Below are 15,011 nucleotides of genomic sequence, written 5' to 3' on the forward strand. Positions count from 1 at the left end.
ACCCCATGGACTGTAGCTTGCCAGGCTCCTCTGTCCATGGGATTTTCCAGGCAAGAATACTTGAGTGGGTTGCCATTTCCTTCTCCAAGGGATCTTCTCGACCCAGGGATTGAACCTGGGTCTCCTGCACTGCAGGCAGACTCTTTACCGAGCCACCAGGGAAGCCAGCAGTCATTTAGTTTTAGTAAAATAGTGTCATCCTTCAAATAGAGCTAGTGTTCTTAGAGTATTATTAGTTTGGTAGATTTGTTAGAATCTAATTTATAATTTTGTGTTTATTTGTAGTTTTATAAACCTAAGAAAGCATATTAAAAAGCAAAGAATGTCACTTTGCTGACAAAGGTCCATATAGTTAAAGCTTTGGTTTTTCCAGTAGTCATGTATAGATGTGAACCTTAAAGAAGGCTGAGTGTCGAAGAATTGATGCTTTTGAACTGTGATGCTGTAGAAGACTCTTGAGAGTCCCTTGGACTACAAGGAGATCAGAGCAGTCAATCCTAAAGGAAATCAGCCCTGAATATAATGAATATTGGAAGGATTGCTGCTGAAGCTGAAGCTCCAATACTTTGGCCACCTGATACGAAGAGCTGACTCACTGGAAAAGACCCTGATGCTGGGAAAGATAGAAGACAAAAGGAGAAGAGTGCAGCAGAGGATGAGATGGTTGGATGGCATCACTGACTCAATGGACATGAATTTGAGCAAACTGTGGGAGATATTGAAGGACAGGGAAGCCTGGTGTGTTGCAGTCCATGAGGTTGCAAAGGCATGACTTAGTGACTGACAATAACAACAGCAAATAATTTTATAAGAAATATAAACCTAAGGAGTTTAGTTTCATTATGTATTTAAGTATCATATATATAAATGGAGGCTTCCCAGGTGGCGCTAGTGGTAAAGAACTCACCTGCCAATGCAGGAGACGTGAGAGCTGAGGGTTCTATCCCTGAGCTGGGAAGATCCCCTGGAGAAGGAAATGGCAACCCACTCCACTATTCTTGCCTGGAGAACTCCATGGACAGAGGAGCCTGGTGGGCTACAGTTCATGGGGTCGCAGAGAGTCAGACACACTTTCATATATAAATGATTTGACACTTGGACCAAATCAGATTTTTTTCCACCAGACAAGAGTTCTGAACATTTCTTAACTTTTAGAAACAATGCATTAGAATATATGGTTGGATTTGTAAACTTTTGAAATTCAGTCTATTTTCTGTCTGGTTTTTCATATATTATCTCCAGATACCATGATTTTTTATGATATATTGATTATGTTAGCATAAGGTTATAGTACTTACAGTGAAGCTCAAAATTATCTATCAGAAAAGTGTTGATTAAGTTTATAATTTTATGCTAAAGTGACTACTTCTTTATGAAATTGACATTTAATTTCAAGGAATGAAATTAACCTTCAACTGAAAACATGGCCTAAAGGAATAATCTTATTTTTATATTGAGATTTATAGGTCAGTTCATTTTTGTTTAATAGTGGTTTTATAACAAAAAAGATATGATTGCTAATAACTTAATATAAATCATTTTAAGTTATTAAAATGAAAAGATATTTTCCATTTTAAGAGCAATAACTTTAACCATTTTGTGAGAATGAATCAGTAACAGCTGAAGATCTGATCTTTGAATGTGGCAGGGTTGGAACCCTTTCAAAATAGAAAAGCCAGTTTTTAAGAAAAATCACAATGTTTCAGTTCTGAACTTTAGTGTATTTGAAACATGTGCAGAAGAACATTTTCTTCTTGCTGTCTTCTGCCAGACTAATTATGTATGCCACATTAATTTTTCCCTTATGTTTGGGAAGCTCAAATATATGGTAGAATAAAGGATTGCCTGATTCATCTTCACTCGTTTTAATGGTAAGGTCAAGATGAGAAGCATTTAAGAGAGACATTGTAATTTTCTCTCAAAGAAAATGTACACAAAGAATGAAAACATTTCATTCACTCAGTGAGTGTTTCTTGAATGTCTGCTATATGCCAGGCTCTATTCCTAAGCCTGAGTGGTACAGCAGTGAAGGACAGAAAAAGCCCCTGCCCTCAGAGAAGTGCTCATATTCTAATAGGGGTGGTGATGGGAAATGATTTCAGATTTGTAAATGACCTGTATAAAAGAAAACATGTAGTGAGAACAGAGTACTTTAGCTGAGATTGGAATGATAGGAAGATTTGGAAGGAAAGAAGTCTAAATTTGGTCAGTAGCCCCTGAATTGGAAAAGGCTTGGCATATTCCTGAACAGTTTGGAGGGAACATAGTGAACATGGGTGTTAGGGGTGAAGTTAGAGACAGAGAGAGAGAGACAGAGACCACATTAAGCCTTGCAGACCATGTAAGGAGTTTCTGTTTTCCTCTGATTATCATGGGGAGTCCTTGAAAGATTTTAAGTGAGAAAGTTTAATGATTTGACTTGTTTAAGGAAGGTCTCTCTGGTGGCTCTAAGGAGAACAAACCATAGGAGATGGGAGTGGAAGCAGGCAGCCAGATGGGAGCTATTCCAGCATCTAGTCCAGCATCATCTAGAGATGATGGTGGCTGATGTCAGGGGGATGGAGTGGAGCCAGTGAAGAATGATCGCACTGGAGATGTGTTCCTGTGGTACAGAGATTGCACTTGCTGATGGATTGTATGTTTTCATACTCAAGCATTTGAGATTCTGAAAAGTAAAATTTTTGGACTATCACAGTTTAACTCTGTAAGTCTTGAGAGTGTCAGATATTACTAAAATTAAAAGCAGTGTTTGGGGAGGACTGCTGCTAAGTCGCTTCAGTCATGTCCGACTCTGTGCAACCCCATAGACAGAAGCCCACCAGGTTCCCCCGTCCCTGGGATTTTCCAGGCAAGAATACTGGAGTGGATTGCCATTTCCTTCTGCAATGCATGAAAGCGAAAAGTGAAAATTAAGTCGCTCAGTGGTGCCCGACTCTTAGCGACCCGGTGGACTGCAGCCTACCAGGCTCCTCCATCCATGGGATTTTCCAGGCAAGAGTACTGGAGTGGGGTGCCATTGCCTTCAGTGTAGCTCTTTCATCTTAGCTTCCTTTTGCTACATTGCATAAAGTATACTGTATTAGAAAAAAAATTAAGTTAGTAACTCCCAGTTCTGTGGATAAGTTCATGCCAGATTGTTCTGATTTCTTTTCTTTAAAACTTACACTACATAGGTACATATTAAAAATTTTTTTTTAATACAAGCACTTTTAAATATGTGCTCAATAATTGTTTTGGGTTATTTTTAATAAAGAATGAAAATAATTGCCACATGATATAAATAAAATATGGGCTTTCCAGGTGGTGCTAGTGATAAAGAACCCTCCTGCCAATACAGGAGACATAAGAGACATGGATTCCATCCCTGGGTCAGGAAGATCCCCTGGGGGGAGGGCATGGCAACCCACTCCAGTATTCCTGCCTGGAGAATCAGTCCCATGGACAGAGGAAACTGGCGGGCTACAGTCCATAGGGTTGCAAAGAGCTGGACACTACTGAAGTGACTTAGCATATAAATAAAGTATATCTTTTTAACTTTTTGGTTTTATTGAAATGGTATATTTACTAAAATTTTCTTTTCCTAGCCACATTGTTCTGATGCTTGCAGATGATATGGCATGCAACCCTAGAAATCCTAAACCAGCTACAGTGTATAGTCACAAGAATATGGAACTGAATGTCTATGGAGATGATGTAGAAGTGGATTATAGAAGTTATGAGGTAAAATGTTTAATGTGGCAACATTTTGAAATGTAGCTTTCACTTTTAAGCTCGAACATAGTGGTAGAATAAAATAATCTTATTGTTTTTCTTTAAACTTTGTACGGTTTTCACTGTAGCCTTGACAATCTGCAGTTTCTGGAGTTCATATTAAGGAAACAATATATGAGTAAAAGTATCACAGCATGAAAATTTCATATATGTATCTTGGATAGAACAACTTTATCTTGGCTTCTGTATTATTTTATTGAGGGTTAATGTAGCAGCTTCCTTTTATAGTAAGTGTATTCTTTGTTTTTCATATTTGATCTAAAATTTCAAGTTTTATATTTTCAGTAAATATATTAATTATGGAAATATTAAAATGAGTGATACTACTTAAAGGTAACCACATTTAATATGCCTCTAGTGTTTTTATGCACATATGATTAAAAATATATTAAAAAAATGGCACTGTGCTATATTTTCTGCCTTTGAAACTTTACTTTAAATTTAATAGATTGTATGTTTAACATTTCAAGTCTTTCTTGATGAAGTTTTCCTCAGTAATCCTTCCCCTTTTACTAAGCCTACCAAAAGTAAGACACACTTTCCCATGTTCCCAGACCTGTTTTGAAGAAATTAGTATCTTTTCCCAGGCTGTAAGTCCCTTAAGGACATGTATCTTCTGTGTCTTATACCTAGTGAGTTCTTACAGCCCTCTGAAGGCACTCAGAAATGTTTGTTCAACACTTAAATGTTTGTGAATGTTGGACTTTTTCTGTTTTTTTTTTTTTTTTTGTCATTGTAAAATGTAGACCAAGTACTTCCCTTCTTTGTTAGCCAACAAGAAGTCCTGTTTAAAAAAACACCATTTTGGTGTCTTCTGGGAAAATGTAAACCAAACAACTTATACATACACCCATAGACACAGATACATAGACACTTACGTACTCACCTAGGGAAGAGTTGAACAAGAAAGCTGGGTTGATTTTCAGCTTTTTAAATTTAGATCTGTGTAATAAAACTTGAAATTAACATTATATTTCCAAGAACTTAAATATCTTTCAAAGCATCCTGGAGATGCAGAAATTCCTGGTTGGAAAATCTGGCTTGCAGTGTTAGGAATTTTTTTACATAATAAAGTTACCTCTAATGAAATTTAAGTAACAAAATGCATTAAGGAATTAAAGATGCATAATTTGGGGGTTATTTATGGATCTATCCTTATGGTTTTATTTTTATGATTTATTAAAGACCTGTCTTTTTGTTGTTGATCTAGAATTGACTAAGTAGTTATATGTATTAATTGCAGTACTTATTGTTGAGTTTGTTTATATTTCTGTATTTTATATCTTCCCAAAGAATTGCCTGTGAAGACAGATTAATAATCTGTTTTCAGTTTTTGGCAATACTTTGTATAGCATTTGAACTTTTAAAGTTTATAATCAGCTTAGTTTTCCCCAAACTAGTTTTTTGTTGGTTTTTAGTATTTTGTAAAGAATGGAAACAAAGTTACTTTGAGGTGTATATTTAAATAAATGTATTTCAATTGACTTATATTTCTCTTTTTAAGTTTTATTTTTAATTTATGCTGAGTAATACATACAGGAAGAAGAAGGAATGTTTTTAAAAGTAGGAAAACAATTGATAGGTTTACTCAAGTTCTATTTCATCTGATTTCTCATTTTTTTCCTCAGGTAACCGTGGAGAATTTTTTACGGGTGTTAACTGGGAGGATTCCATCTAGCACACCTCGGTCAAAACGTCTTCTTTCTGATGATCGGAGCAATATTCTTATTTATATGACAGGTAATTTTCAATTTAGATATTTAATGATAGAATATGCTGACTCTTTTTCAGAAAGGAATTTGTATGGAAAGAAATTATTAAATTATTTAAATTATTTTTGGACAAAATAGTTTGTTATGAAGTTCTCTTTTCTCATAATGTATAACAACTTGAAGTGAAATTTGAAAGCAGTGTATTACTTACCAGCTGATGATAAAACAGGGGTAGAATGATTTTTGGATGTCATACAGCAGGAGAGTGACTCTTACTTAGTGGTTTACTTTTCTTTATCATGGTGCATTTATTTATAACTTTAAAAATTCAGTCAATTTATAAACTTTATAAATTAACCCAGCAGAGTTAATGAAGTCAGGAAACTTCATTTTCGTCTACCTGACATGTACAAGAAATTTGCACTCCTCTGTGGCAAATAGGATGAAGTATAGTCTTGTAGCTTGGCTTTATTTGATGTACTCAACAAAAGGTTTTATTTATATTTCCTCCCTCAGTAGACACAACGCTGTAGCAGGGCACTCACCACTCTAGTCAGACACTTACGTGCAGTGCACAACCCGTAATCATATATGATAGCCCTGAAAAACGGTACCTAAATCTTTAGGTTGTGAGAATGAAATGAATTAATATACACGATGATTAAGAATATTGTGTGGTATATAGTAATCCTCAATAAATAATACCTATTGCCATTTTTTATCATTATATTAGCATAATTACAAGCCTTCCTATTACATAGGCTGGCAAACTTTTTCTGAGTCTGTTGGTACTCTTTCAGGATAACTGCAAGTATGGGAGAAATTCCAGTGTTAAAGATTGAACTGGCAAACCATGGCCCATGGAAGGGCTACCTGTTTATGAAATAAAGTTTTATTAGAACACAGTTGCATCTATTTGTTTTTTGTATTCTCAAAATATATAAATTTGTTTTAAATATTGTCAAAATATATGGCAGAGTCCAGTAGTTGCAGCAGAGACCAAATGCCTCACAAGCCTAAAACATTTACTACTTGGCTGTTTACAGAAAAAGTTTAGGTGCTGATTTAGGTGCTGATTTTCAGGGCTATCATATATGACTTACGGGTTGTGCGCTGCACTAAGTGTCTGACTAGAGTGGTGAGTGCCCTGCTATAGAATTGTGTCTAATGAGGGAAGAAATATTTTTTGTCCCACAAAGGCATATACTAACCACTGTTAAGCTCATAGGACTGCTTATATTCTGAGGGGGCACGGAAATAGATTTTTCTACTTTGATAGGCAGTGGGAAGTACCTTTTAAAATTGGCACAAAGGGCCTATATTGGCATGCTGTGATGGTCTTACTCATACATTTCTTACTTAACAGCTGAGGAAACTGTGGCATAGAAAGGTTACTTGCCTAAGGTAACACAGTCATTAAGTAGTAAAGCTAACGTTTGTATCCAGGCAGAGAGCATGGCTCTCTCATGCATTTTGAATGTCATGATCTTTTGGTCAGCTCTCATAGTACAGTGGCTGATGGTTATAAAAACATAATTTTTTAGGTGAAAACTGCGTTTCCTAGAGTTACAATGTTTCAAGTATACACTGTGAACAGTGCTAGCTTACTAAGGGACTAGTTAGTGTCTTCAACTCCTTTCTCACCAAAAGTGTTTGCCTGGTATTTGAGAAATGTTTATCTATGGAAACTCATTTCTGACATAATAATGGAGCCAGTGAAAAAGTATAAATATGCTTTTATAAAACTGAATGATAAGAAAGCTCTTAAATGTATATCTACTATATTTTACACAGTCTATCATTTATCTGTTTATTTGGTATAGTAGAAAAATTAGTTACTTTTAACCCTAGAATATACAATAACAAGTGATATTAAAATATTGCCATGAATGAAGTGAATGTTAATATCTAGATGTTTGCAGTTTGCATTTAAAAAAAATGTCTGTTTGATCTTTCTGACCCTTTCTATAAGGACATGGTGGAAATGGTTTCTTGAAATTTCAAGATTCTGAAGAAATTACCAACATAGAACTTGCAGATGCTTTTGAACAAATGTGGCAGAAAAGACGGTAATAAATGACTACTTTTCATAAGATAAATTAGTACCTAATTTTTCCATGGTTAGTAGATTTACACATCTTAAGAGATTTAAACTTATTTTTATGTTACTTCTTCTAACTTTAGATTTACGTTTGTTGTTTCTATTGAACTGAATTATATTTTCTTTTTTTAGCAATTACACATTTAGGAGCAGTTTTATTATATTTTACAGAAGTATGAACTGAATTCTTTTTAAAGGAAAAATTTAGATTTCTTAGAGCATGGAAAAAGTTCACCTTATAAGATCTTACCTGTTGTTATTTCTCATCCTTTTTGGAGAAAATAAGATTCCTAGTAACCAAGTGCCCCATTATTTAGGGGGCTTGTGAACATACATTTATTTCTTATCTTGTATTTATTCTTGCTTTTTGCACAGTCTTGAACTCTTCATGTGATAGCAATATATTGTTTCTTCTTTGGAAAAAATGCTGAAATTAGTATTAGTATAAAATTTGTAGCAGCTCACATTAACAATGATATATTATTAGTAATCTGTGGTAAGCACTCTTTTAGTTGAAAGTTGTCATATGGACTTAAGTGAATTTAAATTAGCAGTTGAACATACAGATGACTAATAAGCATGTGAAAAAATCCCCATTACCACTAAATATTAGAGAAATGCAGATCAAAACTACAATAAGATACCACCTCAACACCAATCAGAATGGCCATCATCAAAAAATCTATAAACCATAAATGCTGGAGAGGATGTGGAGAAAAGGGAACCCTCAAAAAAAAAAAAAAAAAGAAAAGGGAACCCTCTTGCACTGTTGGTGGGAACCTAAATGGATACAGTCATTACGGAGAACAGTATGGAGATTTTGTAAAAACTGGGAACAAAACTACCATTTGACCGATCCCATTACTGGGCATGTACCCTGAGAAAACTACAATTCTAAATTCCTGGGTCGGGATTCCTGGGTTGGGAAGATCTGCCGGAGAAGGGATAGGCTACCTACTCCAGTATTCTTGGGCTTCCCTTGTGGCTCAGCAAAGAATCCGCCTGCAACGTGGGAGACCTGGGTTCAGTCCCTGGGTTGGGAGATTCCTTGGAGAAGGGAAAGGCTATCCACTCCAGTATTCTGGCCTGGAAAATTCCATGGACTGTATAGAGTTGCAAAGAGTCAGATATGACTGAGTGACTTTTACTTACCCCAGTGTTCATTGCAGCACTCTTTACAACAGCCAGGACATGGTAGCAACCTAAATATCCATCAACAAATGAATGGATAAAGAAGCTGTGGTATATATATATATATATATATATATATATACACACACACACATACATACATACAATGGAATATTACTCAGTCATAAAAAGGAACAGATTTGAGTGAGTTCTAGTGAAGTGGATGAACTTAAAGCCTGTTATACAGAATGAAGTAACTCAGAAAGAAAAAAGCAAATATTCTATATTAATACATATATATGGAATCTAGAAAAATGGTACTGATGAATGCAATAGAAATGCAGACATAGAGAATGGATTTGTGGACACAGTGGGGAAGGGGAGGGTGGGACAAATTGAGAGAGTAGACTGAAGCATAAACACTACCATATGTAAAATAGATAACCAGTGGAAATTTGCTCTGTGATGCTGAGAGCTCAACCAGGTACTCTGTGACAACCTAGACGGGTGGGATGGGATGGGAGGTGGGAAGGAGGTTAAAAAGGGAGGGCACATGTGTATACCTATGGCTGATTCGTGTCAATGTAAGGCAGAAACCAATACAACATTGTAAAGCAATTGTCCTCCAATCAAAAATCAATTAAAAAAATAAAAGTATCAGTTGAACTGCTTTTAACTTGGTTATGCTCAATACATGCTTATGGTTTACCTTCTAAACATATGGCACAGAGGGGAATAGGATGCTTATGGCACCTTCAAAGTGTTTAAAATATAGGAGAAAAGAGAAATACATACACAGCTATGCTACAAATTAAATATTCAAAATACTGGATTATAAGCATAAGGAGAAAGTATAGAAGTATTGAGACAGCTTTTGCTTGGTACTGATTTTATCTTATTCACTGCTATGTTTATTGAATGTATACTAGGCACTGGCACTGTGTTGCCATGTGGTGGTGTTCTGTTTAATTTTAATGACTCCATGAGGCAGATACGTTATGATTCTCATTCTTACAAGTGTGTAAATTGAGCACAGTTTAAATAACTTGCCAAACTTTGCATGGCTTTTAAGTGCTAGTGCTAGGATTCACATCTAAGTGGTCCTGTCCCAAAGCTTACTCTCTTAATTGTTTTATTGTACTGCCTCTCGTAACCTTTAGATGGTCCTAATTCCCAGAAGTATCCACAGATTTTTGTCTCAGAACAAATGTGTCATATTAGTTGTACCTTCTATCATCTGCTTAGATATCATTAAGATTTCGTGCTTTCTTTTTGGGTGTAGTGTTAGCTGTTTACCTAGATTCAGTATCTGAGAAAATATTATCTGCTTCCTATTTTCACCTTCATCAGTGAAGCAGCTCATTCTAAAATGTAGAGCTGATTATGTTATTCATTCACTTTAAAAAAGCCATTGATGGCTTGTTCAGATTTATAGGGTAAGATCCAAACTTCACACAGGATACTTTATAGATTGGCCCTACCTTGGTGGCTCAGATGGTAAAGAATATGCCTGCAATGCGGGAGACCCAGGTTTGATCCATGGGCCAGGAAGATCCCTTGGGAATGGCAATCTACTCCAGTATTCTTGTCTCGAGAATTCCATGGACAGAGGAGCCTGGCAGGTTACAGTCCTTGGGTTACAAAGAGTTGGACATGATTGAGCAAGTAACACATTACCTTTTTGAAACTAATTTCTCTCCATTTTACCAAATTAATTTTAGATCTGAACTGCACCATACTATTCCTTTACCCCAGACATTGATAGTTTTTATGTTAGGTGCCTTTATATAGGCTTTTTCTTCTGCTGGAATGTGCTGTTCCTTTCTTTGTTAAAGAACATTCATCTCTCACTGATCTTGCCAGACACATCACCTTTCTGTGACCTGCCTTTTCCTCTGTTTCTTTCTCAGTGCTCTTGGAACATTTTTGACTTTGTTAGACTCTACACTAGTGAGGGCAAGGACTATATTGCATCCCCAGCTTAGTGTCAGGCATGCTGTAGGCCCTCAATAAAATTTGTAATACTCATCATATTCTGATTCAGTTACATGTTTATGTTTCTGTCTTCTAGTTAGATTTTGAGATTTTTGAGTATGGTGACTGTCATATATATATGTGTGTGTGTGTGTTTTTCTAAAACTAGCTCAGTTTCTAGGACTGTGTGAGTGCCAGAGAAGTGCTTTTTGAATTAAACATTTGTTTGGACTCTGAGTTATGTGTCATAGATAAGGGAAGGGAAAAGAGTTTGGGCAGCCACTTTGTGGTACAACCACTGCACTCTGTTGAAGTGGTTTCCCCAGATATGATTTTACCTTTAAATTTTCTAGTATAGATTTATATTGGGAATTCTATTGAAAAATCTCAAATTTTTAGCTGATGAAATGATTAAGATATGACTTAAACATCTTATGGAAGTATTATAAAATACTAATCAATGTATGATTAACAGCATGATTCATGTCATAGATACTATCACTTTTCTTTCAGCTACAATGAACTACTATTTATTATTGATACTTGTCAAGGAGCATCCATGTATGAGAGATTTTATTCTCCTAACATAATGGCTTTAGCTAGTAGCCAAGTGGGAGAAGATTCACTTTCGGTAGGTATATTTTCTTTTTTCCTGTTTGTAAATGGCATTGTTGTTGAAATATGTAGCTATTTCTGAAATTACTTATGTAGACTTTATATCTTAGGTGGAAATTTTGATTATATTTTAAATATTTTGTTTTAATGATCATATGTCTTATTAGACATGTACTTTTTTTCTTTTGCTTTTTCATAGCATCAACCTGATCCTGCAGTTGGAGTCCATCTTATGGATAGATACACATTTTATGTCTTAGAATTTTTGGAGGAAATTAATCCAGCTAGCCAAACTAATATGAATGACCTTGTAAGTATTTGCTTGATTTGATTATAGCACGATAGCCGTGCTAACCTTTCTCATACTTTTAGGGTACTCTTCCTTACGCTGAATGATGCAAAAGCAGTTTCTAAGAGGGAATTTCTTTGTAATATTGGCCTGGCTCAAGAAACAAGAAAATTCTTAACCATCTAACTTTACATTTCAAGGAACTAGAAAAAGAAGAACAAGGCCCAAAGTTAGTAGAAGGAAAAATAATAAAGATCAAAGCAGAAGTAAGTGAAATAACAGCTAAAAAGGCAATAGAAAAGATTGATGAAACTAAGAGCTGGTTCTTTGAAAAGCTAACAAATTGGCAAATCTTTAGCCAGACAGACTTATTAAGAAAAAAAGAGCCCAAATAAATTCAGAAAAGAAAGAAAGCAATTACAATCAATATCACAGAAATGCAGAAGATCATAAGAGAACATTATGAACAGTTATATGCCAACAAATTAGACAGCCTAAAAGAAATGTATAAATTCCTAGAAACATGCAATCTTCCAAGACTAAATCATGAGGAATTAGAAAATCTGAATAGACCAATTACTAGTAATGAAACTGAATTAGTATTCCCCCCTCTCCCCACAAAAGTCCAGATCTAGGTGGCTTCACAGGTGATTCTGCCAAACATTTAAAGAAATTTAATACCAATCCTTCTCAAATTATTCAAAAAAATGAAAACAAAATTGAAGAATAAAGAACACTTCCAAAGTCACTTTATGAGGCTAGCATCACCCTGACACCAAAACAAAAGAATTGATACTACAAAAAAGAAAATTACAACCTAATATCCCTGATGACTGCAGGTGCAAAAATCCTCAACAGAGTACTAGTAAACTGAATCCAACAATACTTTGAAAAGGATCATGCAGCATGATCAAGTGGGACTCATTCCAGGGATGCAAGGATGCTTTAACATTCACAAATCAATTATGTGATGCACTGCATTACCAAAATGACTGATAAAAATCATATGATCATTTCAATAGATGCAGAAAAAAATCATCTTACAGAATTCAACATCCATTTATGATAAAAACTCTTAGCAAAGTGGGTGAAGAGAGAATATCCCTCAGTATAATAAAGGCCATATATGAAAGATCCATAGCTAACATACTCAGCAATGAAAAGCTGACAGAAAGCTTTTTCCTCCAAGATCAAGAACAAGACAAGGATCCCCACTCTTGCCACTTTTATTCAATATAGTATTGGAAGTCTTAGCCACAGAAATTAGGCAAGGAAAGAAGTAAAAGGCATCCAAATTGGAAAGAAGTAAAATTGTCACTAATTGCAGGTGACGTTTTATAGAAATCCCTGGAGTCTCTACCAAAATACCATTAGAACTAAAGTTGTAGAATACAAAAATGTTACCATTCAGTAAAGTTGTACGATTAATATACAAAGATTGATTTAATTTCTACACACTAATGAACTATTAGAAAGAGAAATAATTAAGGCAGTCCCCCTTACAATTGCATCAAAAAGAATTAAACACCTAAAGATGAATTTAGCCAAGGAAGTGAAAGACTTGTGTTCTGAATACTCTTAAGTACTAATGAAAGAAATTGATGATGACACAATTAAGGAGAATAAATCCATGATTCTGATTTAGAAGAATTAATATTGTTAAAATATTCCAAAATCCAAAGCAATCTACAGATTTCATGTAGTCCCTATCAAAATACCAAAGGCATTTTTACAAAATAGAATTAGAACAACTAATCCTAAAATTTGTATGGAACCGCAAAAGACCCCACCCTACTAACTAAAGTAACATTGAGAAAAAAGCAAAGTTGGACATGTCACACTCCCTGAATTCAAAAAACTATGCTGCTAAGCTACAGTAGTCAAAACAAGTGTGGTACTGGGAGCCCTCTTATAGTTGCTAGATGGGATGTTGTCTACCCATGATGAATCATCTAATAAAGCCCAATACATTTTTGAATTACTTCATTGAATTTTAGATTTTAACAGGTGGTAGCAATGAGATTTGAAGTGAACTTCTCATGGCTTTCAGGGACAGCAGGAAACACAGGCGTGGCACCCTGTGAACTCTTTTGAGTTCGTTTTCTTTCTTGCTCTTTCCAAGGGCCATTGGCAGGTTCCTTTTGGTTGAGCTCTGTGCTTTGTGTGTTTGAGCTCATGATCTAATTGGCTTTCCACAGTTCAGTATTTTGAGTGGAAAACTAGTCTCTTGATTCTGTCTCCAGATTCCGTATTGGGAACTGTGTTGGTTTTATATGTATGTCCCCATCTGGAATCCTTTCCTAGATTCCCTGCTGAGAACGACTAGTGACAGCTGCAGCTTTTCTTTTGCGTGGCATCAGTCTGCAGTCCCCATTCTCTGAGGTCTGCTGATTCAGACCTTTCCTCAGTCTCTATTTTCTTTTTTTTTAGTTACTATGCATTTGTTTTAGTGTGCACGTGAAGTAAAGGCCATTGTTCATGGGTATCTTGGAAGCCAAAAGGCTGCAAAGATTCGTGGGTACAGGTCAGACATTTAAAAGTTGACAGAATGGTCATCACTTAACCCAGGGATGCCCATGTTAGGATAAGTTGGTCACAGAATGGGTTAGACTGACATCTCGGTCACCTGCCAACCTCAAGAAAACTTGTGTGCAACAAGATACACTGTGAAACACCCCAGCATTCCCAACCCCACCACAAGTCCTTTTAGGTATTAGTTTGGCTCTGAGAAAACCAAAGGTCTGGCTAGAAGAAATGTGATCCTGTATGTCCAAATAGTTGAGCACACTGTCTTCCAGCACACACCTACTTATTTTATATTTAAGAATTATGAATCCTGGAAGCTGTAGTTATTTAGCAAAATGGCAAAGCTTTACTAAAATCAACCTAGAATTATGTTAGGAAGAATGTCCTAACACAATAAGGTCACTTAATCAGTTCAGTTCAGTCGCTCAGTCATGTCTGACTCTTTGCGACCCCATGATTACAGCATGCCAGGCCTCCCTGTCCATCACCAACTCCCGGAGTTCACTCAGACTCACGTCCATTGATTCGATGATGCCATCCAGCCATCTCATCCTCTGTTCCCTTCTCCTCCTGCCCCTAATCCCTCCCAGCATCAGAGTCTTTTCCAATGAGTCAACTCTTCGCATGAGGTGGCCAAAGTATTGGAGTTTCAGCTTTAGCATCATTCCTTCCAAAGAAATCCCAGGGCTGATCTCCTTCAGAACGGACTGGTTGGATCTCCTTGCAGTCCAAGGGACTCTCAAGAGTCTTCTCCAACACCACAGTTCAAAAGCATCAATTCTTCGGCACTCAGCTTTCTTCACAGAACTAAAATGGACTGGAATGGGTGAATTTAACTCAGATGACCGTTATATCTACTACCGTGGGCAAGAATCCCTTAGAAGAAATGGAG

The 15,011-nt window shown here is 36.0% G+C and overlaps 1 protein-coding gene across 1 annotated transcript in view; it reads left to right on the forward strand.

Annotated features, from left to right (window-relative positions):
• Positions 1 to 15,011, forward strand: part of PIGK (phosphatidylinositol glycan anchor biosynthesis class K) — a 140,414-nt gene that overhangs the window by 29,367 nt on the left and 96,036 nt on the right. Inside the window, exons 4-8 of the mRNA XM_027536849.1 lie at positions 3,585 to 3,720; positions 5,400 to 5,511; positions 7,456 to 7,552; positions 11,203 to 11,320; positions 11,504 to 11,614. Of these exons, the coding sequence (XP_027392650.1) occupies positions 3,585 to 3,720; positions 5,400 to 5,511; positions 7,456 to 7,552; positions 11,203 to 11,320; positions 11,504 to 11,614 (574 nt within the window). The remainder of the gene's footprint in view (positions 1 to 3,584; positions 3,721 to 5,399; positions 5,512 to 7,455; positions 7,553 to 11,202; positions 11,321 to 11,503; positions 11,615 to 15,011) is intronic.

Source organism: Bos indicus x Bos taurus, chromosome 3 (genome assembly GCF_003369695.1).
Source record: "Bos indicus x Bos taurus breed Angus x Brahman F1 hybrid chromosome 3, Bos_hybrid_MaternalHap_v2.0, whole genome shotgun sequence".
In the NCBI taxonomy this organism is placed as follows: Eukaryota; Metazoa; Chordata; class Mammalia; order Artiodactyla; family Bovidae; genus Bos; species Bos indicus x Bos taurus.